The sequence below is a fragment of the Hippichthys cyanospilos genome, chromosome 4, assembly GCF_059441005.1.
Source record: "Hippichthys cyanospilos isolate Australia breed blue-spotted pipefish chromosome 4, RoL_Hcya_1.0, whole genome shotgun sequence".
In the NCBI taxonomy this organism is placed as follows: Eukaryota; Metazoa; Chordata; class Actinopteri; order Syngnathiformes; family Syngnathidae; genus Hippichthys; species Hippichthys cyanospilos.
Window position 1 is genome coordinate 21,531,249 of NC_142372.1, and position 25,737 is coordinate 21,556,985.

A 25,737-nucleotide genomic window follows, 5' to 3' on the forward strand; every position below is an offset into this window, starting at 1 on the left:
AAAAAAAATGCTGGCCTGGACAACAATTATCTGCCAGGCAAATTGCAATCGAAGACAATGTGAAGCATCGTCACCTGCTACTTCATCATGAAATGAGAGAATTATTTCTCTCATTCTCCAGGTTAGGGTTCGGTTGGGAAGCTAATTAGTAAACATAAAAAAATAAAAAATAAATAAAAGGATAAAAACAGTAATCCATGAATGGATTTTCTCGGTTTTGTGATAAAGATTTAATAAGGCGTATAGAAAACGTTAACTGCTTGTATGAATACTAGTTGAGACTGGAGGTTTGGTTTTTTTTTCTTCCTCCGTAAACGATCTGGCCTACTGAGGCGTAAACATGCACAAAAAGTCACCAAATTTTGCACACTTGTTGGGCCTGGCGATATTTTAGTGTTTCCTTAAACAAAAGCAAAAAAAAAAAAAAGTGGCTCTGCAGTGCCACCTATAGTGGAACAAAAAGCCAAACCCAGTACTTTTGACCTAGAACTATGAAAACCTTTAGGCATTAGTAACACCTTAAGACCTACAAAACACATCAGTGGCAGCCACAGGCTAGGATGTACAGAAAAAGAGTTCTGAAGCCTCGCCTCCATCATATGTGTTGACAGATCTTCAAGATTTTTGGCCTGGTTGTTAAGCAACGTCTTATAATGGAACATGCCCAATTTAAAGTTGATAGGGATAGCAGTCTAGGAGAGGGCGCCAATAGTTTGAGACCTGCAAAAGTCCAAAAACGGTTCAAAATTGCAGATTCAAAATCTCAAAACCGACTAAGACAGCGTAACATAAACAGTAACCATATGCTGGTAGGTTAATACGTTTTTCTGATTAATCACTCATGTCTGTAATTAATCGTCGGCTTTTAGTAGGCCACAAAAAAAAAGTACATTCTGCTTAATGGAACTCAAGAAGTGTGTTTGTAACAAAGCTCAAAGCCACACTACTCAAATATCATCACAATTAAATAACACAAGCATACACAGACTCTGGTCCAATAGTAATTATAAATCTTTTCAGAGAGGCTCTGACTTCAGGCAAGATTTGACTGGACTAATATCTACTGTATCTGTTTGAATAAAGCGAAGCATTGAGGTCCCCAAGGGCCTTCACTTCCACCATTCTCGGACTGTTGGTGCATTTCTGTTGTTGCTGCCTTCCAATGTAGGCCAACAGATGATTTCTAACACAAAGGTACCTGTACTGTACACATGTGCCTTGTTTAATTTGTTCATTGGTTCAAGTCCTGTTATCCAAAAGTAATGGACTGATTACTGACAGAGAGGTGCCGGTGTAATGCAGAAGCCTCACGTGCCTTTTGGCGGGAGAGGGAACACAACATTACCACAAAATGGCTACTATTACTATTCTAACTTGCACATTTTATTAGATGTTTGCAGTATGGGAACTGTGTTAATAGCCCTCTTGGGTAATAACTGTGTTCCATTACTTAAATATTTAAAACATGACATAAAATGAATTTAATAGGTGCTAAGTATTTATTTATTGGTTATATTGTTTTTCATTTGTTTATTCTTAACATTCAGGTATTTTTGTGTTGTATCCTAGGTATTTATGTATGTTAAATGTTTCTGTGTGTACATATTAACATTGTGGAGCTATAAGCCAAGTGTTTAGCGATCAGAAGGTAGAACATAATTTAGCATTTTGTTGTGAAAAGTGAGGCAATATGATTAATGGCTAGGGTATTTGGGGGTTATTAAAAGGGAGTGGAATTATCTCTTCCAACTCCTTTTCAGTCATATAAATAGGACTTAGTTTAATATTTTCGGGGGGATCATTCATGTACAGTAATCAATTTTTTCTCACAATTGAAATAAATAAACTAAACTGAACTAAACATGAAATGAAGATGGTTATGCACAGATTACAGAACGCTACCTTGTGGTGAGGAAAAAAACAGCCTTAAGCAAGGCATACAGTGACTTGCATTTGTTACTATCGTTTGAGTCCTTGTGAATCAAAAGGGCATCCATACATTTTGTGAAAAGACGTACACAACCCTACACGTGAGCAGGGCCTTTGTGCAACACAGTGTATGGCTGCATGCCAGGCCCCGACTCTTAGCCACGTGACCCAACAACAATGGTGTAACAACAATGACAGGGCTCCCAGTCTGTCATTATAGCATATTCTTTGACATGTACAGTGAAATAAAACGGCAAACGTGTGGTTACACATTATTTGCCTGTTAAAGAAAGTTGAAATCACGGACATCTATGGAAGATTACAAATTGTTTAACGGTAAAGTCCACAATTTAAAACCGCTAAATCTCTAACTTATTTCAATAGTGTTAAGGTTAAGAACCACATCTGATAGAACCCATACAATGTCCAAATAGCAGTACAGCCCAGTAGACAAACAGTAGGTCGATCAGGGCTGACGTGCAGCTGGTGTTCCTCCCCTCCCCTGTCACTTTGTAATAAGCCAAGCGGTGGCACAAAGGCCTTCTAGGCTCCTACTCTTTGTCATTTCTCCTCTCTCGATGTAACTGAGGCAAACGAAAACATTTCGTTTGACTTGCAAACACATACACTCTCGACAGACCGTTCAAGCTGGTTGAACGACTACAAAACCTTATCAGTAACTGGGGCAATGTAAACAATGTGATGAAGGATGCCGCTACTGTTACACTAATATTGAGATTGTAAGATGAATGCAGGTTTTTCTTACTTCTTCTGCAGAGAAAACAACATTCTGGTTTTCATTCTGACCACATAGTACACCCCCCCCAAAAAAAACAAAACAAAACAAAACATAAATTTCGAACTATAAACCACTATTTTTTACTCACTCCTTGAACCCCGCTTATAGTCCAGTGTGCCGTAGCTTCAGTTTTTTTTTCATTTAATAGCCAGCAGGGGGCAATCTTACGATAAATAAAGGGAGACAGAAATAGATGCTGTTGAAGTATTCATTATGAGTTAAAAATAGTATTTTACTCAACACCAGGAGGAATTCGCCACTAGTAAGGATAATCAGTGGTCTTACTGTTGTGTTGGTGCAGTATTCTAAATTTCAATAATCGCTAATACAGTCCATAACTGGTGACGAGGAGGTTCCAACTTAAAAAATTAAAAAAATAACATTATATTTAGTTTAATTAACATACGTAAACCAAATTATTCCATCAATATTTCATCATAATCTTGATGACTTACAATACGTTTCATTCTAAAACTCAGGTCAGTTTCAAATAATTGAAAACACCTAATAAGAATGTGCTTCCAAACTTTTGAATATTGTATACTCTGTGGAACCTGGGCACATAAAATGTCAAGCTGGAGTGGTGAAGGCAAACCGAGCTACCATGATGGTTAACTTCCAATTTCAATCTCCTCCATGCTCACTTTCATGTCTGCTTGGGTGAGAATGACACTGCTTTAAGAGTCCCTTCATCTTCTGTCACATCCACATCCACTTCTCGCTGTTTCTAATCAGCCTGTCGCTCCACAAGCCATCAGAAGACAGCAGCATGCTGTCCATCCAAACGAAGCCCTCCCTCTCCTTTCTGCTGCACTCCCTCCCATTCTTCACTCTTCCCTGTCCTAATGCTCTCTCCTTCTCCTTCCAACCCACACACTCATTCACTATTCATATTTTAGAGGACATTTGCGAGCATAGAAACAAGCGAGTACATCTGCACCATTTTTGGTGCAGAGGAAACCAACATTTTCTCCTCTCGCTTTACTCTTCCTTATCTAACAAAGCCAGATTCTGGTTTTGGTTTACCACTGCTCATCTTTTTTTAGACTGAAAGCCATGTGCCACTCACTCCTACTCTCCCTCTGCCTCTTTCTCCATCTTTTTCTCCCACCGCCACCCACTCAATCCTTTTCACCTCCTTCCTCTCCATTTTCTCGTGTTTCAGTCGATGCATTCGTGTTTGCATGTGCCTGTTTGTGTATATGGATGCTTGCCAGCGCTGGGCTGCAAACGGTGAACTGCCAACCTGTCTGTAGCAAATAATCGCAGACCATGTAAAACTATATGGTGAGATACTGAAAAGGTGATGACGTGCTGACAGCAGACATTTATAGCATTCAATCAAATATTTTAAACACTAATCATTATGTGTGATACATTATTGAAAAGGACCCAAGTTACAGTATCAGTTCCTGCAAGGCCCACTGGGCGGGGTGGGGTCGCACATTTGCACCTAACACGCACAGAACAGTCGCACAGCTTATACCACAGATCTGATGCCAACTGATGCTGTGCGTCTTACACTGTTAAGTTAACCAATCAAGAAACTCGAGGAATATTTGGATGTATGCGTTGGATATGTGGCCAGGAGATGACTGATGCCTTTAATTCCTCCATGATTAACATCAAGGGCGGTTGTCACTGCAGTTAAGAAAACAAGTGAAAACTATATTTCCTGTTCCACGATAACAGAAACAAATTAAGTGGTTTCAGTGCAACATAGCATGAGAGTGCTGTCATGTACATGTATTTAAAGTAATTTTGTGTACTAAAACACTTATCAACGTCAAATGTCAAGAGCTTTTGCATACTAACTCAAAGATTAAACTTCACCTTGGAAATCTTTGGACTGACTGACAGACTAATCCGCAAGCCCTGCTATAAATCCTTCATTTTTCGTGACTTTCCACTATCCCTTGATCAAGCATTATGCGTGCGATGTTTTCAAGAACATAATTTGCCCTTCTGTTTAAGTGTGGTGATGTTGCTTTAGCTTTATCCACAACATACAGTATCAAGGTACACATTTTAAAAAATCCAGTAACAGAGGATAGGTCTGTGTCTATTAGATAAATGCAGGGATGCGGAGTCTTACTGCATATGTTTGTATGAGTCCATGACGTTTCATTTATAAAAGACAGATATACACCACAAAAACAAACCAAGTGTTTATGCTTTTTCTTTTTTCGCCCTTTTCATTAGGGTACCAACTACTACGTGGTGGAGCTAGAATCAATGAATTGTCTGGCACTCGACATGTTTAAAAGAATGCTTGATGAAAAAATATGCTTTACTTGGCTTAAAACTATAACTAATCAAAATATCCCATAAAATTTATTTACAGGTAAATTGTTACTATAATAGCACAGGCTTCTCCAAATTCTGTCCACGAAAGGCCCTGCCCAGCCTGTTTTCAACATTACCCTCTTCCAACACACTTGATTCAAATGATGAGCCTGATCATTTGAATCTGATATATCGGAGGAAGCTTACATCAAAAACAGTTTGGAAAGGGGCTCTCTGGGACCAGACGGAAACATCTAATATAACAACAAATGTACTTTTACTCCTTTTCATGTGTCAGCAAATTAGAGAAGAGACCATGTATGGTGCCAAAAAAGAGGTAGTGAGCCCGATAAATATGCACTGTTTCTTCCATACAGAGACAGACAATCATATTTACTGTGTTTAGTTATAGCTTTGAACAAGGTATGTACACACACTTTTGTTTCAGACTTAAATCAAAGGGGAATATTTTGAGTGCATCAATATGCTAAAGTATTGACACTTTTCTGCTTCATGTTTTTAAAAGTTATGGTTGAAATGTGACTTTGAAGCGCCACTATCAGGAAGGAAAAACACAACCTTTAAAAGATGGTGCACTTATTTTGCCATTTTCAGCAGTAAAACTTTAATATTTTGTGACCAATCATGGCTTACCTGTTAGTCGTGTGACCTTCACAAGGTGATCTGTGATTGGTCGATATCTGAGTTTTGCGCGGGGTTGTCATTTTCAGTTGACAGCAAAAGGCAAGATGCATTTCTAAATAGTATTAATTGTACATGAAAAAAACATGTCATCAAATTAATAATAACTAAAAAATAAAGGTAGTGCTGAAAAGGGCTAAATAAATGAACTGTCCCTTAATTGCTGTCCCAGTCACGTCTCTCAAAAAAAAAAAAAAAAAATACTAACAAAGAAAATGGCTGGCATAATTAAGAGAGGCCTGTAGTCTTAAAAAACAGTTCGTGTTCGGACAAAACTTTTCTGAATTCTTACTGATACTTTGTGTTGATACAATCGACTAGCCTTTTTTTTTTTTTTTTCAAAAATACTGTACTAAGTTGAAACCTTTACTTTTGTTGTGGTTGAATACATGATGCAGCCCAGCCTCGACCACTCAGTCGCCCCCTGACAAATTGAGTTTGCGACCCGTTTGATAAACAAAGGTGCCCTGGTTGTCAGCCACTTCGGAGATGCCTTGAAACGATGACAGGTGTCAATCTCCACATCAAGTCATGATAGTTCCTTTTGAAGCAATTGTGGTTATGAAGTGTAAGCAACGCAGTTTTGCCATTTATGATAAAGGTTCAAGGGGGCTGCGTGTGCTGGTGTCGGCATCCAATATCCACGTGTATGCGCTTAAGCAGTCGCGTTGCAGTCATGAGAGCACCCTGCGGGCCTAGCTAGTTGTGAGATGGCCTAGTAACATGTCCAAAACGAGTACGACTAAAAAAAATAAATAAATAAATAGTGGCCCGTCCAGCCGACAGCTCAAAGAGTGTCTGCAGAAAAGGTGGACGCCCATTTATTGAAAGTGTGTTTACCCGGTGGCCGCTTCTTCTCACCTGTATTTTGACGCTGCCCTGCCGTGAACCACTGCATCGGTTCCGCTTCCTCGCCCATATCACCCCGACTGGAGACAAGCCACGTCAGACACGTTCTCCCCGACACCGATTCTAAGATGCGGTAGGGAGAGGAAAGTCCGTATACGCCTCACTGTGAGGTTTTTGACAACCGACCAGCTGTCAAATGAATGGACCGGGGAATGTCAAGTAATGGGGTCGTGTGGATCCGCAGCGGTCCTCGGTGATGATTATCAGAGCAACACGTCTTCGGCAGCAGCAGCAGCAGCTCCCTCACTGGGAGCTCACTTTTCCGTGCTCCTCCAGTCCAGCTTGAATGGTTGTGATAAAAATCCACGGAACAAATAACAACCTCGCAAGAGGATGAGCCCGTGTCACGTTGTATTCAGTGCCGTGTATGTGCTAGCGGGCGCCGGACAACTCCCGATCCCCAGCAACGACAGCAGGCAAAACAGAGGCAGCATTCCACGGGAAGAGGGCCCATCCCCCGGTACATATCTACAATGAAATGCGTACGAAGATGCGATCCCTCTTCCGCGTTTCGCTGCGCATATCGCGTATCGCGTTTTGATTGCGCATACCTGACTCGTTTCTTGAACGGAAGGCACTCGTGAAATATTGCAGAGAAAGGGCGCCACTGGTGGTTTGTGAATATCGAGGAGTCGGCTGCTGTTTCAAAGATGAGTCAGTTTAGGCGAGATAAATACCTACCAGGAGAGTGCACATCCGCACCCAGGAAATAATAGAACGTTGCTATTTGTCTAATAAATGCATTGACGCTATGACTCAACCATACGAATACTGTCTCAATCGGCTTGTTTGTAGCAAAGCACGTGAGACCATTTCATTGCAGCAAAGCATTCGTTTAAGGAGGGCCCTTATCGTAGCATAAAGAAACCCGAATTAGTGCATCTTGACACATAATCTTTCTTCGGTAGGACGTACACTGGGCGTGGATCCCACTCAAATCAGAAAATAAACACACGAATCAAACGTAATACAAAATGAAATTAAAACCACAATATTTATTTTACTAAAGCATGTGGTAAATCAAAACAAAATTTAAAAACTGCAAATCTTAATGTTTTTATTGCCGATTTCATGGGTACTATGATAATATTATGGCCAGAGAAATTATGTTGAATCTATTAAAAAAAGGAAAAACTAAATCAAGCGAAAAACAACTGTTAGAAATATACCAGGTCGTGATGTCTTCAATGGCCAGGTGACGCTGTCAGCTATGGTTTACACTTGAAAGTTTGACAGAAATTACAGGTTTATCTCATTTCTCAAACTGATGATAAGGTCACCTTCCAAAAATAATGGTTTGTACTATTTTTAGTTGTGCTTTTTCATATATATATATATATATATATATAAATAGAAGACAAGATGGAGGTGTATATATATATATATATATATATATATATATATATATATATATATATATATATATATATATATATATATATATATATATATATATATATATATATATATATATATATATGTGTGTGTGTGTGTAATAATAGTTTAATTTCAGGGGTAGAATTGAATTACCTGTGAACTAAGGTTGTGGTTGATATGAGCAAAGATGGTCACTTCTAAGAGATCTTTAAAGCGAACATACAAATACACAGACACACACACACACAACTGTCAACATGTGGTTTAAGACATTACAATATTTCAAGATGGTGACGTAATGCACTGCGACAAGGATCTCTGGTGAAAAGGTGAAACTGGATTTAAGGGTCCAGGCTTTTGCTTATTTTAAATAATATTGGGACGCCATCTAGAGGACAAACAAACTCATGCTTTAAATTTGTGGTGACTGTGTGCTTGTTGTGCTTGGCAAGGTAAAAATGGCTTGAAAAGTTGAAAAGCATAAAATATAGGCCCAGAAACCAATTTCGCATGGCGTTGGTCAGATTTTCATTTTAATTTAAAAAAAAAAATTAAATAAATAAATAAATAAATAGTGATATTTCCGCAAGTATAGCCTGCTGCCAGAATTGTTCTTTATTGCATGTTGATGTGTTGCATTTTGTTTGTTTGTATATTCGCTTTAGAATCGGTATATGGAATACAAAGGGCATTATCCTGATATTTTTACACCCACAGTGCGTTACATTGGTGATTTAATTGATCAAATATGAGTTTCATGGTACCAAGCATGGTGGTATGGTCCTAACCCTACCAACCAGGAAGTGAAGCGTCTCGTTTACTGAAGCTGCACCTCTCACTGTGTGACTGTATCACCTCCTTCATGACTTTGTTCAATGCTATTCGTCCACGAAACATTCATGCGTCACCTTGACAACTTTTCATGAGGCTCGTGAAGCGGGGACTGAAGGTCAAACAAAAATGTCAAGAGACTGCACTCATTAGGTGCCGTTCTTCCAATCAAATCAGTCCCGGATGGAAAAAGTGTTCTCATAATAACAGTTCCGACCCCGGATGAATTATTTACAAACGTTGATTGTCCAGCTATGTAGTCCCAAAGACACATTTTCGCCACTTTGGCATTTTCTACAGTAACTAATACACGGAAAAATGCTGTTTACTTGGCCCACTCCAATCTCTGCTCCTAAATTCCAGTGCCAAAACAAAAGTAAAAGATGAGGATAAGGTTGGTGTGTATTTATTCTTTCACGGGTGGTATAAGGGCGTGCCTCTCGCAAGTCATGTTTATCTGCTCCGGCAGTGGCTGAGGGTGCAGAATAAGCAAGTAATGCTTAATAAAGCATCAATAAAGAAAAATAACACTTTGGTCTATTTAGGGTGAGAAATCAACATTGTGACATGGTAAATATCTCCGAAAATTTAACTCCCATGGTATAGCCCTGTTAAAATGTAACTTCAGCACAATGTTTGACTGTTCGATCACCGTATGTAATGTTTTTGTCGACCACAGGAGGTCCTCATAAATTGCCAGAGCGCAATAGGCCTTTCAAATGACTATTAGCTCATATGTTGCAAGTGGGAATAATCCCAGTTTATGTTCATCATGTTTTTATATTGCTCCTTAAAGGGACAATGTGTAAGGTTTAGAACGTTTTTCAAAAAAAAAGATATAATTAAATTATTATAAATTTCAAAAACTTGCAAATAAATGTGTTCTTAACAATCAACAATGTGTTTTAAACATAGGTCTAGTTATCATTAAATTATATTACATGGGGGCTGGCACTCATCCGGAGCCTTCCATGTCTCTGAAAGCTATTGAAAATGGTAAATGCAGCACCTGCAGCACCTCCTGCTGTCCGTAATGAAAAACGGTCTAAATCTTACGCATTGTCCCTTTAATGGGGTGTGCTTAGAAGTTTATCTCTGCATTTTACACATCGGTGTGATATTAGTTTAAATGTTACGCACCCCCGTCACGTTGTTATTTTTGACAAACCAGATTCTGTCTAAATAAAGTTGAATTGAATTGGTAAACAAAGGAACGAGTAACAAACCTTTTATAGTAATAATAATAATAATAATAATAATAATAATAATAATAATAATAATAATAATAATGATGAGGAACTACATATTTTTAATGAAAAAAAGCTGCAAATACAGTAGACCTCTTGTGCTATTAGTGTAGCACTACATTTTTGGCATTGATCTTTAATGAGAGTGTTTAGATAATCTTCTGATCCGTGAATCGTTTTCATAACCATCATTTAATATCTATGTATACCCACTTTTGTATAATTGTGAACTTAAGTACATACAATTGTGACATACTCATTTTATAATTTTTCAAACCTGAAAAGAGAATCGGCAGAAAGAAAAGACTCCCCCTGTCTTGTGCTCTAGATGGTACATCCCGGTCTCGCTCACATTCTCCTCCCTCCTGCCTCCCTTGCCCTCCATCTCCCTGCGTTCTGTCATTTTCTTACATTTAAGGCCTTGTGACATCCGGTGACTGCTGTGGTCCTTCCATCGTTCAAATATTCTAGTAATTGTTGGGGAGCAGCAAAAGAGGTACGTCATGTCAATTTCGTCTCATTTGACAGCAGCATTATTAACATCGACTTTTGCAAAACGTGTCGTCCAGTCTGCTTTCAGAGATGCGACACTTTGAGATATATACTGATGTTTGTTCAATGGGCTGTTTGTAACTTTCACTGATACCCCAGTCACGTATTACTTATTTTTCCACCTCCATCTTGTCTTCTATTTATAGGCCCTATGACTCATGAAATTTGACAAGAAACCAAGAGCATTGCACAGGGATTAGATCTGATTAGTGGAACAATTACTGTAAATATTCAGCCGCAGATGAGGAATAGGCTTAGTTGAGCTGCAGTGATGTTCCCGTAGCTAGTTATCCCTAGCTAAGGGTTTGAAAAGGAGGCAGTAGTGGCACGTTTTCACCAAAAGATTATGTCATTGCTGCATTGATCAAAATACTAATAGTGTTAGTGTTGTATCATAATGCATCCTTACAAGTGGTAGTTCTTCAAGGTCATATTTGAGGCCCTCTTGCCAGGGGTTGCTAATGCACTACACTAATGAGCAGTTTTTGCATAATGCTTGTGCATATTTCTACTTTCTCATTCAGAAGCTAACGTGTGAAGCGCAAACCCAAATTATAGGGATCATATACCTAAGTCTGTTTGCTATTTTTCTTTAGTGAAGCAGCACAGAGCTAGCAGCAGCACACAAGCCCACACTTCCGTCTCAGAATCCATGGAAGCCAAGGCCAAGTCAGCTCCTGTGCCCAAAGGGCCATCAAAAGCAGAGAAAAGAGAGCCAGTAGCTCCACGTAAAGCTGAGCCTGCTCCTGCAACTCCAGAGCCAGAGATTCCCCTTCCCCAGGATGGGGCGGCAGAAGGTGACGCGGGCAGCTGCACAGACTCTTTGGAGCACCTGAAACCTTTCCTCATTGGCGGTGCTGTAATTGCAGTTGGTGCCATTTTGATCGGGGCGATACTGCTGGCAAGGAGAAATTAAAATGATAATTCTGAGAAATGAGCTTATCGTAAAAGTGGTTCACAAATAATCATGATTGATATTGAAGATGGGGAGTTACTCTTTCTTTTGGTTAACCAACATATATACATACAAATGTAACAACTGTAAATGGTTTTATTACAAACATTATGTGCTTTTTTTTCCTATTTACAATCGGTTAAGCGGCTATAGAAAATGTATGGATGGATGTTGATGCAACACCATAGTTCTGAACATACTAGACAAAACTCTGTAAGGCAGCTTTTGTATCCGCTTTTTATTGTTTGCTCAATGCTGTAAATGACCTATGTACAGTTCCCAAAGAGCTCCAGAAAATTGTACTCCTGGATTGGAGTGGTGTGATTCAATTATCACAGATTTAATGATTCGCTTTTCTTTTTCTTAAAAGAGCAGACATGAAATAATGTCATGTAAAATGATAAATTAACAAAAGGGGCAAGAGATTGTGAATGCTGTGGTTGATGAATGATGTTGGGTAATCTTTGTGTGACAGTGTATTTGGCAGATTAGTGTTGCAATGTTATTTTCTGAAGTAGATTGAAGTAGAATATATTGTTCATGTGACAATCTAATCATGTGAAAACCCGATACCCACTCATGTACGTATAACATCTGCAAATATTCTGCATCAATATGTTCACTTCTTATCGTAAATACAACATTGTTGACTGGCAGACCAGTCATTAGTGTTTTGGTATCAAATTCTGTGCTTGCAGTTGAGTCAGGCTTCCTTACTCTGTGCTTTGCTCCCTGTGTATCCCATCAAGAACAACCTCTGATTTCAGGACCTTATTAATAATAACTAAGTATAGATAGGCACATTCAGAGTGCTAATGTACCGGAAGTGGATTACTCAAGCAGTCGTTATTTCATATCTGCACACAATGAACCATTGCATGTTTTGTCTATTCACACACTAAATCCCCATGTTCAAATAGAGCACATCACTTGTCTATGGTTGCAAGTGAACATGCTCGCAACATATTAGTCATCATTAATGTTGTATGTGTGTACATCGATGTGTCAGACACCCCAAGCCCGCCCAAACAATGCAACGTCTATACTAGAACTAACCTCACCTGACATTGTACAAATCAAGAGTCCCAAAAAGTGTTCTTTTATTGACATAATAACAGCGTATAAATGCAATAATTCAGGTAGGATTCCTAAGTTAGCACATTGCTGTGCTGTAGCAAATTATTTCACATTGATGATGTATTAACACAACTGATGGTTAAGTATGATATTTGATTGTACAATAAAATTACAATGTTAGAGGTGAAAGAAAGGATGTAGTTATGGTGACTGTAATTATGGTTATGGTATATTTTTTTATATACAGTATAAATAATCTTGAGTGCTACCCTCTTCCCCAGTGTACACAAAGAATGCGGTTGTGACACAACCAATAATAAAAGGCAGTGAACCAACACCAAACGTGTTTTCTTTGAAAATAAAACAAAACAATAATAATAATCACATTTTGAAAGAATAATTCAAATTCATCCAAGTTAATCCAGAGTTAATGGGAAGCTATTTTGCTCCTAGTCGGCCAAAAAAATTACACCTTTTCATTTACTAGTTATGAAGAAAACTAATTTACATGGTCAAAAAGACATGAACAAAATTACTTTTCAGAAAACAAATTAACAACAAACAAAACACATTTACATTTGGCTAAACCAATGTAAAGGGACCGTATGACTGAAATTCAGCTTTTTGAAGCTTTTAACAGGTGATGGACTGTCAGGGTCAGCAAGGCGTTTTCTGCTGGCCTAACATAACCTGATAATAATTACTATAACTATAATGAGAGTCAATTTTATTTTAAATTTAATTTACTACGTATATATAATTTTTTTTTTTTTTAATTTATAAAATGATTTTCCAACACGGCCCGGGATTCTGCGCGAGTGCAGATGGATATGTGAGCAACCCGTATAACTTAGACAGCTGTAATAGCCAACCGAGTCATAAGATCGCCAGGCTCACGTTGAACGTGATGTGAATGGATGCTCACTGCAGGAAGGCGGTGCAATGCTCAACAAGCAAGCTTCGTGGTGTTGGCTTTGCCTGATTGCTTTAGAGGCGTAGCGTAGCTATTATCGAACCTGTCCCAACACGGTCATATTTCTGACTGGGCTACCACGGGCCTGAGCTAACCCTGGCAAATAGTTCTGCTGGGAATGGCTTTTGTTAACAAATGAACGATTTGGTGTTTGGAGCTACACTGGATTTGCAAACTTCAATTGTTTAACCAAGGCAGCAACAAGACACCAAAGCACGGCTGGACACACGCGCAACGGTGCTCTTAAAAACTTCTTGGGACACCCGAGTGGATATAGAGTATTGTACATCTCAGTCCGAATGTAAAAAGAGCTTCCAATGCGCTACGGTGCTTTTAAAAAAAACTTTTGGAACTCCCGAGTGGAGACACTGTACATCTCAGTGCCAAGAGAAAGAGACCTTCATAATGAAAAGGTGAAGAAAAACCGGGAGACCCTGAAAACATTGGTCGATTGTGACCGCCGTTTTGGTGAGTGCAAGCCTTTTCTTTAGTTATTGTTTCATTTTTAATATGTGTTATTTTATTTCTTTCATATTCAATTAATAGTAAAGAAATACAGTGATGTTCTTCTTATATTAAACTAAGATTTGTAATTTGGACTTCATAACATTTCGCGGATATTTATTTTAAATTATTTTTTTTTAAGTTTTGACAGCATAACTTAGAATGACAAGTTTTGATGGCTGATGCGGGTTTATTGGCGTTTAAAAGCTCCAGAAAATAGCCTGTGTAGTCCAGCAATACGTACGTGTGCGCATGGGGGCTATTTATTCCAGACATCATTGAAGGCGTACGTGTGAAAGTCACGGCCCGCCACCCCTTCTAAACATGTAACAATGTTAATTTCTCACCCTAGACACCCCCAATGTGTCATTTTCTTTCATTAATTCATTCCAAATACTTCTGTGCTTCTTCTGCGCTCTCGGCACCGCCTCGCCGGAGCAGATAAACATAATTTTACATTATGACGATAAGAGGACCTCCTACCGCCTCAGTGCCGTATAGACGTACCGGAAGTTCGTCACTCTTATTTTGAATGATCTCACCGGAAGTATTTTCCTGTATACCGAACGACGAATTCTGAGGCGGTACTGTACATTTCCTGTGTCACTGTTTTACGTCGCTGGGTAACTCCAACTGAACCACCGAGGGTGAGTTGAATAGGGCCATGGGTTTGAGTTTCATGTCGTTAGTAGTTTGTAGACGTTTGTATTGAGAACGGAGGAAGTCACGTAGCCCTCACGTTGGCGTTAACATCATGGCCACACCATGGGCATTTGTTGTTAGCTACATGAGCTAATTGGGCCATGCTATGGAAGAAGTTACAAATAATAGTGTTTTGACGGTCGCTAAATATCAAAATAACCATTTTTATCTCACTGGACAATTAAAGAGGTAGTGGTTTAACAATATTTGATAACGTGTAATTGAGACGTTCCCTGCTCAAATATTTTGTTTATTTGCAGTTTGCCTACCTCGCTTTTCGAAACGTCTTTTTTCCTTTCCAATGACTACAATGTTTTAGCCTTCCACTTGAATTTTGGAGTTGAACTGTCTCGTTGTCTAGGTGTCGTGAAAATGATCATACCTGTGCGGTGCTTCACGTGTGGAAAGATCGTGGGTAACAAGTGGGAGATGTACCTTGGCTTGCTCCAGGCCGAGTACACTGAGGGGTAAGATAAAACAACAACAAAAAAATCTTCAAAGTATTTTGTTTTTAGCAAATACCTATTGGTTATAACTCGAGCTTGATATAGTCAAATAGCGTGCATCAGTAAAGTGAACTGTTTAAAGTCAAGTCTTCTTCGGAGTATGTTATCAACTTGATTAAACGTAACCCTTTCCTATCACCTATTCAGTGATGCACTTGATGCTTTGGGCCTGAAGAGATACTGCTGTCGAAGGATGCTCCTGTCACACGTGGATCTTATTGAGAAGTTATTGAATTATGCCCCCCTGGAAAAGTAAATGCAATTTGCCTCCTAGAAGAGTGGGCACTTTGATTTCCCGTTGTTACTTTAATTAGAAATGTTGCTTTGTCTAAAATACGTCAGATTTATTTTTTTCTTTCAATAAAACTGACAAATGCCACATCGCCTTTTAATGGGTCATACTTACTTACACATACACAAATAGACCTGCAAAACCTAGAACTCAGACTGGAGAACCTGATAGCCAATTTATACTCTTGCCATTTTAAACATCTGCTCCTATACATATTTTTTTAACGGTAAGCTTTTGTCAATTTTATTTGGCTTGTGAAATTGCAATTTTTAAGTTGGAGCCTCAAATGCCAGTCTTTTAAGACATTTTCTTTGTGGAAAAGTAGGTTTGACATGTCACTAAAACAATTAGATACATTTAATGCAAGACAACTCCTTAATAAAACTGAAGAAAATTTGCAAGTCTGACAAACATACAAATGTTGGGGAACTGTTTTATATTACAAAAAGACAACGACACTGTGTTAAATACATTTTGAGGTGTCTTGCACATGCAAGGATTCTAATCTGAATGACTATGCACAGAGTATTTCTTTTAACTATTTCAAAGGCCCATGAAGAGCAAAATGAAGAAACTACAAAGACTTCTGGAGATACACCTTTAGTCTTTACAAGGTTGGTAGAACTAAAGACTGTATCTTTTGTACATGTCAAATGGAATCTAGACAGAAATTAGCATACTTTATGAAAAAAAAAAAAGGTTTCGGCATTTTGCTCAAAATTTACGTTCCTCCAAATTTTACACTGGCAGTATTTCAAGAATATGGAATGAAAAGGAAACTTAACTCATGTTCTTCCATATCATGACACATTTGATTCTAAAAGGCACAATATAAAACTAAACCCAACACACCCAAACAAGAGTTTAGGAACATCGTGACAAAAGCGCTTCAAATAGTAGCTTTGACCTTGTGGTTTTTGGCCTGGTCTACTTGGTCTCCTGTAAGGCCCTATAGAGAGAGGCAAACCACATCTGGTTACTGAATTATATAATTTTTTTTAAAAGGTTGACTTAATAGTTAACAAATATTTCAAATGTGACCAAGAGGTAGAAGAACCAGAGTTAAATTTCAAGTCATATCAAAAGATCTTAATTGGTATTTTAATTCCAAATTTCATTAAAACAAGCAACCACTTTTAAACTGTTTTTGTTTTTCATTATGAATACTGTGTTGAAATTAGATCATTTAAGCACAAAGGCAGAAAAAAAACTGAAATTTAAAGGGGTCATCATTCTGTTTGAACAAACAAATCCTTGGTGAAATTTACCTAGTAATTAATACATGTTGCAACTTCAAGTGACATCTATTAAATGCAATTGTTTTGGTGGCAGAATCGTCAGTAGAGCACGCAGCGTAAATGTACAGGCGAACGTGCCAGTTGGTCAAAGTTGGTTTTCGATGACAGTCCGAGTGTGATGATGATGATGGTAGCGGCTCACGAGGATGTGTTGGGTACGATCTTACAAAGTCAGCGATAGCGTTCTCTGTATTCCCTATGCCTGTCCCGTGAACGCTCCCTGTCCCTCTCTCGACTCCAAGAACGTTCTCTGTGCCTTCTCGATGTCCCGGCACCCTCCCAACGAGGGGACTCTTCCCTGTGACGCTCTCGATCCCTATCCCGATCTCTATCCCGGTCTCCGGAATGACTACCACTCCTATAGGGAGGAAAAAATAAAGTGATATTGATGAATGAGGGCTGTTTTCTCATGTTATGGTTCGTTTTAAGTGGCATGAGTCGCTCGAGCCTCAGACATGATAGTTAATTCGTTCAAGAGTTAATGCTGCCGTCAGACTTTTTGAAAGCTGAAGACAGTGGTTCTCAATTGGGGGTACGGACACCCCTGGGAGTACGTGAAGGAACTCCAGGGGGTACTCGAGATTTTAAACAAAACAACCAAACGTGCAAAAAATTATTATTGAATTGATCACCTTTTAGGAAAATACTAGTTCATAAAACACATTTTATGTTCAGTATGATGTTTAATCATTTAACTATTTTAAAAACCCAGATTGTCCCCCATAGTAGAAGTTTCAACCAACTTGTCATGTGCCACTTCTGTCAAGTTAAAGGTTTTTTTTTTTTTTAACTATGATCCCAAAAGAGGACACTTTGAGTTGAATATTTTTTGTGGACAAATATTAATTCATAATTATTTCTTTTTGAGAATAGTTCTGACACTTTATGCAGATTTTTTTTGTGGAAAAATATTTATTAGGTAGGTAGGTACATCACAGAAAAAAGGTTGAGAACCACTGGCTTAAGAGATAGAAGTTAAATGATTCAAAATTTCCAAATGATATAAGACAACACAATACTCAATGTCCCAGGCGAACTCAAACAAATACATCGACGTGGTTAAGTTCAAGTGAGCTTAAATGTGAACAGAAAATGCAGCAAGGGTCACTGATTGCATCGGAATCGGCATCTCTTACACTCGTCTTCATCTGGTTGCATTGACGCCGCAGTTTTAAAACCACAGTCATTTTCCTCTGCTCTCAAGTGACACACAAATATGTGTCATGAGAAAACTAAGTAAAATGACTGGAATTGATCGCTTCATTTTGGAATCAGGCTTCTCAAGTAACGATAAAAACCTGCTATATAAGTGTCAGACCATTTACGCGCGCAGCAGTAGACTTTAGGACAACGTCATGAGAAGGTTACAGCAACCACACTGTGAGAGACGGGGCTTTAAAGAGTAAAGCTGTTATTACGTCATAGCTGCGAAAAGACTCATATTTCATAAGAAATTAAATCTCCATTGTGTCAACGGTAAAACTATAATCATAATTAAGTTTAAAGTAGGACGATACAAAAAGAAGTACTTTGGTCTGATGTTAAATGTGAACATTAAGCAAATGAACTTATGTGTATATTTTTTTTGTAACATTATTTATTTTGTATAAATTTTGTCTAGTATTGTATGCAATTTCCATGCATGGTACCAACCAAGTTCAGGCTAACAAACCTGTAGGCGCTGTTCCCCTGGATGGACACCAGGCAGTCTTTGAGGGAGGTGACCAGGGCTTGGCAGCGCTCGTCCCGATACACACTGGACTGTTTGATGATGGCAATAGCCGTTAATAGCGTTTCCATAGCAACTCTCAGGTCTCCTGTAATTACAGTCGTGCAAGTGTTGATAAACAATATGTAGCACACACATACTTAGCCTAGAAACAAGTTGGGAAATCAATGAGTCAACAACAACTAGTTTTAGTACTAATTTTAAAAGATTCATACTTTTTTTTTTTTTTTTAGTATGTCTCAAAAATTCAGCAACATTCGGTGAACTTACCAGTTGTTGCACCAGTCACAGCCTTGGTAATGGCGCTGCTAGCCACAGCTCTATTTCTGTTCAACAGTTCTTCATAATCTCTATCTCCCCTGAAATAAGTTGCAAGGTACATAGTATGTACAATGCAAACCCACATGATTTCATACCCGTGTATAATGAATTATGTTTGGAAATATTGCATGCATGCTTTCTCACTTTTGTTGACCATAAGAATGACTTCTGTGTCTGTCTTGTGCTGGAGTGAAGTAAGCTGGATTAATATGCAGACTTGGAGGCGGCTGGCTCGGCGTGCTGAAAGGTGGAGGGGGAAACAGATGTGGCGGAGGGATGTTGGGTGGCACGGGTGGGAAAGGGGGAGGGAGTGGCTGGCCGGGATAAGGGCTGGAAAGAGGGGGAAATACATTTCCAACTGGATGCGATGGAAAATGAGTGGGTATACTGGGAGGATTGGCTTCCCATGAAACGGACGAGGACACTTGCGGTTCAGTGTCCTTGGAGTTACTGCGCATTGGGAATCCTGCAAGGAGCATCGCTTTATGAGTCAAGATGAAGTGCAACACGAGGAATGGGTGAAAGTAGGAGGAGCCTTACGTTTATTAGCCACATCCTCAAACATACTGATGTTTTGATAAGTGGCAAAACGACAGTCTATGCTTTCCCCATCCAGAGTACATTGGGGAATTTTCTCCAGCAATGTTTTTAATGACCTTTCAGAAGTCACCACGATCTTTGCATAGCTGTAATACAGAGATGATGAGGGGCATAAGTCAAGTCCCTTACTGATATCAGCATTCAATAGCTGGTTTGAGGCCTAAAGCCTTTTTAAAGCAGCGTGCCACTGAAATTTAATTTCCCTTCGTTATATTAGCCTATGTGTATAAACATCAAATGTACAAAAATGAGATGTATTTGATTCTTTGAAAAAAAAAAAGTTGAATTGGATTAAGTGTCGTTACTGTTTGTTCTCAAGGAGGCAATATGAAATGGCAAAGCTTAGGCCCCAATCCCAACATTTGAGAGTTAGCGAAGGTAGCTGCTACTTTGATCTCATTGTGTACACTTCAAATGAAGGCTGTGTGTACTGCTCAAAAATGGCCAAGATAGTGCTGTACAGGGTAGGTAATTATGCCAATATTTCACTCCTTCACTGCCGGCCCTGTTAAAATATTGATTTTTGAGTTATTTACAGTAAGTGTGAATAACAGTAAATGATTTATGGGCTAAAACTTTCTTTTTTTTATGGAATCAGGCATCATTATTTGCACTATTAATACTTATTATCACCGCAAAATAACATGAAGGAAAATACCTTTTCAGTCACATGTTGTTTTGATAGTTTAAAAAAAAGAGGATAAAGTTACTTACCCTCTCGATTGGCCGTTTGCTTTGTTCTCTGCAAATTTGATTTCATCAACATCAGTAACTCCCAATTTCTGGGCCAAGCGCAGGAGGTCATTGTCAGATGTCCACTAAATGGTATTGATGTGAGAGGATAATAAAAACATTGGCACTGATTACTATACAAATTGCTGCACAGCAAGGGTCTGCAACAGGCGCTTTGCAAGTGTTTTTACACAAAAAGAAAAAAAGATGAAGTAATGTGCACAAAGTTGTTTTTAAAAATATTCAATGCACAAACATCCCGCTTTTTTAATGACAGATTATTACATCATGTTACATATACACAATGAATTTTGAGTTGCTATATATGTAAACAGGTTAAACATACTGCAGACATAAAGTGTAAGTCAGTATCTCTTTTTTGGGGGTTGAAGTAGCTTAGCCTCTTATGGTGCAAAAGGGTAACACACACAAACACACACACACACGCGCACACACACACACAGATCTGTATTGTAACCAAACAATTTAAAACAACTGGCCATGTAAAACGTTCAAACTGGTTTGTCATTAAGATGAAGACAATGTCTTTTATGACCAATTTATACAAAAATATAGCAAATTCCAAAAGGTTGATTGAGGTACTTTTTTTTTCTCCAACAGGACAAAATGATTAATAGCCACGTCATGAATTTGTCCCAAACAGAACTGAAGTATAGGAATTATAATATTTTTCTCTTGAAGTAGAAGTGTTACCAATCGGAAACACATTATGCATTTCAACTGCGACTAATGTGCAATTTCAGTGTCACACACGTTGCAAATTTTAATGTAATGTTTTCTCTTCTTACATGAAGCATACCACCAATACAGTGTCAAGTGTAAAACATGTCTTTTCAACGTTAAATATTGTGTGCACGATGTACAACTCACCCAAGAGAAATTTCCTATGTATAATGAGAATCTTCGTGGGTGGTTTGTTTCCTTTTCATCAGCTTTCAATGTGGTCACTTTATCCTCCACTTGAGTTGGCGTTATCATGCCAGCATCTGAATTCAAGCTGGCGTTCTTGTCTTGATCAACAGAGCCAGAAAGTACAGCATCATCAAAGAGGTCATTCGCCTCATCGATCCCAGCCAAATCCTGTGGAGAGATTAAAAAGGTCAGCTATCTTAAAGATTTGACTATAGGCAGTGTGTCTAACTCAATATTCGTATAACGTGGCCGTGCTCAGGATCATATTTTGAGAGGAGGTTTGCGGGGTAAAACATTGTACAAAATCTTAACCATTTTGCTAAACGGGAATACAACTGCAATTTAAGATCGTGTTTTTGACACTTAGAAAAGTTCATGCTGACGAAAATCGGCGCAGGTGTCCCTGATTCTGCAATAAAAGCTGTAAGACGCAAGACTCACCTCGTCGTTGGGATTCGGCTCACCGTATAGGTCTACGGTCGCCGTTTTGGATTCACTCGGTCCGGCTGCAGCCATCACGAGGGCCGGAGATCATTCAAAGGGTGACGATGACTGTGATGCTTATTGCTCTATTTTATCTTTTTCAGCTGGGGAGTTTCGATATGCACATTTACACTAGATGCAGCACCAACGAAAAGCGAAAAATGATGCTGGGCCAGGTTTACACTTTTGTTGACGCCGAACATTAGCTAATGTTAGCAAACGTTGGGATCGGATGGATAACAATGGACGTGTAAGCGTAGCACACCAGAACAATACCCGGTCAAATAATGTTTAATGTAAGGAACGCACACGTCTTTCCACGGGTTATTTAGATTGATGCAGTTTCGCATTTGGGCCACTGACGGTAGTGTTGCTAACGTACCTGCTTGTTCATGTGTGTTGACTAAATGTTACCGGCTAGCAACATAAAGGAATATTCGTTCCTACTACTTGCTCGGATTTCAGTACGGGGGATGCAGTCATAAACTCATGTACCGGTATACGTTTGAGTGGATCTGATTACAAACGAGCTTGTGTACTAACAGCTTTGTGCCTTGTTTGTGTGACTTTGTAACGAGAACTTTATCTGAGACGAACACAAATGTTAGAATAGCGACAATGCGTCACGTGTCTAGCGCGGGCCAATCATATGGCGTCTGACGCATGGGGGCGTTTATGGTTTCTGACGTTTTTCTACAGGACTGCTGAAGGTGGTTTTCGTCTCGTAAGCAGCGAAGACAAATGCTGTCCTCGGCCATTGCAAAAAGAGTGAGTCTTGTATAATAATTTAGTGTAATACTGTTTCAAAAAATTATCAATTACTATTTTAAGGTGAGGGTGATTTAATCGATGCACTTTATAGCTTAGTCTCCATAATGTATGCAGATTACATGTAATGTAGCTACCCTAAAGTGTTTTTTTCCCCTGATGTATCCATGTACGTTATATACTTATTTCATACACGTATTCATATGCCTCATCTGTTACCGAAGAATTTGTTTTGAGAATTGCGAGGATATTGATACGGCAAGTTGTTGTACAACAGGAAGGCACGAGACATTATGCAACTCTCCTTGTTCTGTACTGTCATTTGGCAACTGTATTTTGAAATACCAAAACAAGATCGATTTTTACCACTTCGTTGCCACAAATCGTACCTCTCGACTGAACGTGCTTTAGTACCGTACGTACCACTATACTGTACAGTATTGTCTAATTTGCAACTGTTAATCGTATAACCATGGCTTCTGTTGTGAGTTTTGCGACACTAGTTGTGCTAATTCAGTTTAGCTGGTACTTTTAAGCCGGAAGAATTTAGGAATGTTTTATACTGCATGCATTCAGGAAAATGCATTTGCCGTTTTTAAACATTGTATTATGCAGAGAAATTAAAACATTCGACATTCTAACCTTGCTAAAACACACTTTCCCCCCCCCCACCCCCCAGAAATTGCGGGTTGACTGTAGTTGATATCTATATCTTTGCATGCTATAGATTGCCAAGGTAAACATTATAATAAAACAAAACATTATCTTAGTGAGGATAAGTTAATGCTTTTTAAAAACAACAATAACATTTTCTCTGAAATTCTGAAATTAAAAGTAAATTTCTTTTAATGATACTTGTGCTTTCAGCTGGTGACGGCGGTCTGCCAGACATCATGGAGACCCGTGGTCATTGGCCTGGTACCGACCCGTTGTTATCGTGGAGATGCACCTGATGATGCCAGGACTGACCTGATTGAGATCCCCTTGCCCCCATGGGAGGAAAAGGCTGGAGAACCCATTGACATCAAGAGACGACGTCTGCTCTACGAGAGCCGCAAAAGGGGCATGTTAGAGAACTGCATATTGCTCAGGTTATTCAAAAATCCATTCATCCACTCTCCGTACCGCTTACCCGCACAAGGGTCTTGTGTGTGCCATAGCCTATCTAGCTGTCATTTGGGTGAAAGGCTGGCAATATTCAAGGCTAAACTAATACAGTATGTTCAGTTGCATGATTTAGCCCTACACACAAAATTCAGACTTTACAAATCCAATAAAACTCAATTTAGAATGACACTGTCACAGAGGTAGCAATTTTCCCTTCCATTCACTTTAATTAAAAATGCATTATATGATGCAGTGCAGACAGAAAGACATATGTGTCTATTCAAGCTGAGCATTGTTGTGACAGTTCATATGTTCACTCACATTATACAGACAATCAAACGATGTTGCTGATATTTTTAGAAATATCATACAGCTACTGTGTTAACTAATGTGTTTAAAGTTACTCCAGGTTTTCCATTGTTTTCAGTTAATGGTTTTGTGTCTCTCTGCAGTCTTTTTGCCAAGCGATACCTGAATACGATGAGTGAGACGCAGCTACAGCAGTATGACAGACTAATCAATGAACCAAGCAATGACTGGGACATCTACTACTGGGCAACAGGTGAAAGAATCATTTGATGGGCGGGGCTCTATTTCAGTGTGTTCGTGTCCAGCTGTAAGCGGTCACCTGAGTCAACGGTTTAACTAAGATGCAATGACGGTTTACCACTTACTACTTCTGCTACTGATGCTGCTATTGTTGCCCCAACTACTGCGAACACAATTGCTGTTACAATGAGTGCATGCGAGTTAAGGCAATAAACAAAGTCGAGTTGCATCTGCCATCCGTGTTCCATTTACCCTTCCAGAGGGAGTTCGTCAGACTAAACCAAATAGTTGACTAAACTGGGCAATGTCAGCATCGGACTGCTTATTATGTGAACAAATAAACTTCTATGAATAAAACTTCACTGAAAATATTTACCAACCCACTAAACAGACTCGCTACTAGTAATCTTTTTTTCTGTAATATTGTCAAAAGAATATTCACTTTCTCTTTTGCTTACAGAGGCTCAGCCCACCCCAGAAATTTACCAAGGAGAGATTATGAACATGCTAAAGGAGTTCACAAAGAATCGCAACCAGGAGCAGAGGTTGGATGCCCCCAGCTTGGAATACCTGGAGAACAAAGGCTAATAAGGCTACTTTCCACCACTTACTTTCAACAGACTCATTTTTTTGCGGGTGTTAAATTTTAAAAAGATAAGACTTATAGCAAGTCAGTTGTGTGCAATCTTTTCCCGGCTGCAATTCATTGATATGATTGTAGTCTTGTTTTATCCACATACACCTTGATATCTGAAACTTATAAGTATGAACATGTGAGATACATTTAGTTTAGATGACTAAGCTGCTTATAAACAGCACACTACATTTGGCATGGAATTTAGTTTTTGTGGAACTTTTATGTTGCATCAACCACAAGCTTGTTGTATAATAAATTTCTGATCATCTCTTGATTCCCTCAACATGGTTTTCTTTTCATTTTTGAAATCTCCCAAGTAAGTGCACGTGAGAAAATGTTTTATACCTGATAAAGCCGAAGGTAAAACATTTGAGCTGTAATTCCAAAATGTTTGCTTGGTATAAACTCTGCTCATCACAAGACGAACACCACCTTACAGTGTTAGAAGAAAACTTTCAGGCTACTACTGCTGGAAATAAGACTGTCTAGAAAAAAAAAAAAAAAAAAAAAAATCTGCTCGAGGCTTTTAATGTACAATCTCTTGATCTCTGTTGTTAATTATTCCTCTTTTATGTTGGCCTACATTTAAGTTTTTCTTTATATCACAAAAACCTGGCATTTGAACGGGTAGACTGTCACTATAACTTAGTTTTAGTTTCGCAGTGCAGTTCACATATTGGCAGATTTAATGACGTTCTAAATGATCAACTAAAATCTTACATATTTCTTTTCAATTGCATCATTAGACAACTGCAATGTTACCAGCTTGCACAGTGTGAATTATGTTACAATTTATTCAAACCCAATTGTTGGTTTCTGTCCAGGAGCGACTTAAGATGCTATTTAAAGTTGTGTTTTCTGTTTAGTGGCACTGCACTGATTCATAGGGGCTTGACGCCATTTTGGCTGAGGTAAGAATATTGAATATCCATTTTCTTG

At 38.8% G+C, this 25,737-nt stretch overlaps 4 protein-coding genes and 1 long non-coding RNA gene across 9 annotated transcripts in view; 3 read left to right on the top strand and 2 right to left on the bottom strand.

The window, feature by feature from the left end:
* Nucleotides 1-7,255, bottom strand: part of dagla (diacylglycerol lipase, alpha) — a 32,633-nt gene extending 25,378 nt beyond the window's left edge. For all 4 annotated transcript variants that reach the window (XM_088413511.1, XM_088413510.1, XM_088413509.1 and 1 more), the window contains exons 1-2: nt 7,177-7,255; nt 6,578-7,093 (exon numbers count right to left, since the gene is read on the bottom strand). The gene's annotated coding sequence lies outside the window, so the exon portion shown is untranslated. The remainder of the gene's footprint in view (nt 1-6,577; nt 7,094-7,176) is intronic.
* Nucleotides 7,256-10,416: 3,161 nt separating this feature from the next.
* Nucleotides 10,417-12,999, top strand: LOC148424996 (uncharacterized). The gene is made up of 2 exons (XR_015865266.1): nt 10,417-10,576; nt 11,229-12,999. It is a non-coding gene; the product is annotated as an uncharacterized LOC148424996 (long non-coding RNA).
* A 1,665-nt stretch (nt 13,000-14,664) lies between these two features.
* Nucleotides 14,665-15,728, top strand: polr2l (RNA polymerase II, I and III subunit L). Its single transcript, XM_088413373.1, has 3 exons — nt 14,665-14,788; nt 15,205-15,310; nt 15,497-15,728. Exons 2-3 carry the CDS (start codon nt 15,216-15,218, stop codon nt 15,603-15,605), a joined length of 204 nt encoding a protein of 67 aa, XP_088269499.1. The 5' UTR covers nt 14,665-14,788; nt 15,205-15,215; the 3' UTR covers nt 15,606-15,728.
* On the bottom strand, nt 15,724-22,147 carry LOC148424998 (cleavage and polyadenylation specificity factor subunit 7-like). The gene is made up of 8 exons (XM_088413370.1): nt 21,696-22,147; nt 21,213-21,422; nt 20,304-20,407; nt 19,530-19,675; nt 19,134-19,455; nt 18,939-19,027; nt 18,612-18,756; nt 15,724-17,297 (listed from the first exon to the last, which is right to left on the bottom strand). Exons 1-8 carry the CDS (start codon nt 21,768-21,770, stop codon nt 17,111-17,113), a joined length of 1,278 nt encoding a protein of 425 aa, XP_088269496.1. The 5' UTR covers nt 21,771-22,147; the 3' UTR covers nt 15,724-17,110.
* sdhaf2 (succinate dehydrogenase complex assembly factor 2) lies at nt 21,624-25,081 on the top strand. Of its 2 annotated transcripts, XM_088413371.1 has the most exons (5): nt 21,716-21,796; nt 22,437-22,505; nt 23,373-23,596; nt 24,065-24,174; nt 24,622-25,081. In XM_088413371.1, exons 2-5 carry the CDS (start codon nt 22,479-22,481, stop codon nt 24,747-24,749), a joined length of 489 nt encoding a protein of 162 aa, XP_088269497.1. In that variant the 5' UTR covers nt 21,716-21,796; nt 22,437-22,478; the 3' UTR covers nt 24,750-25,081. The 2 variants fall into 2 exon arrangements, with proteins under 2 accessions (XP_088269498.1, XP_088269497.1); XM_088413372.1 differs by lacking the exon at nt 22,437-22,505 and having other exon boundaries at nt 21,624-21,719.
* The last annotated feature ends 656 nt before the right edge of the window (nt 25,082-25,737 follow it).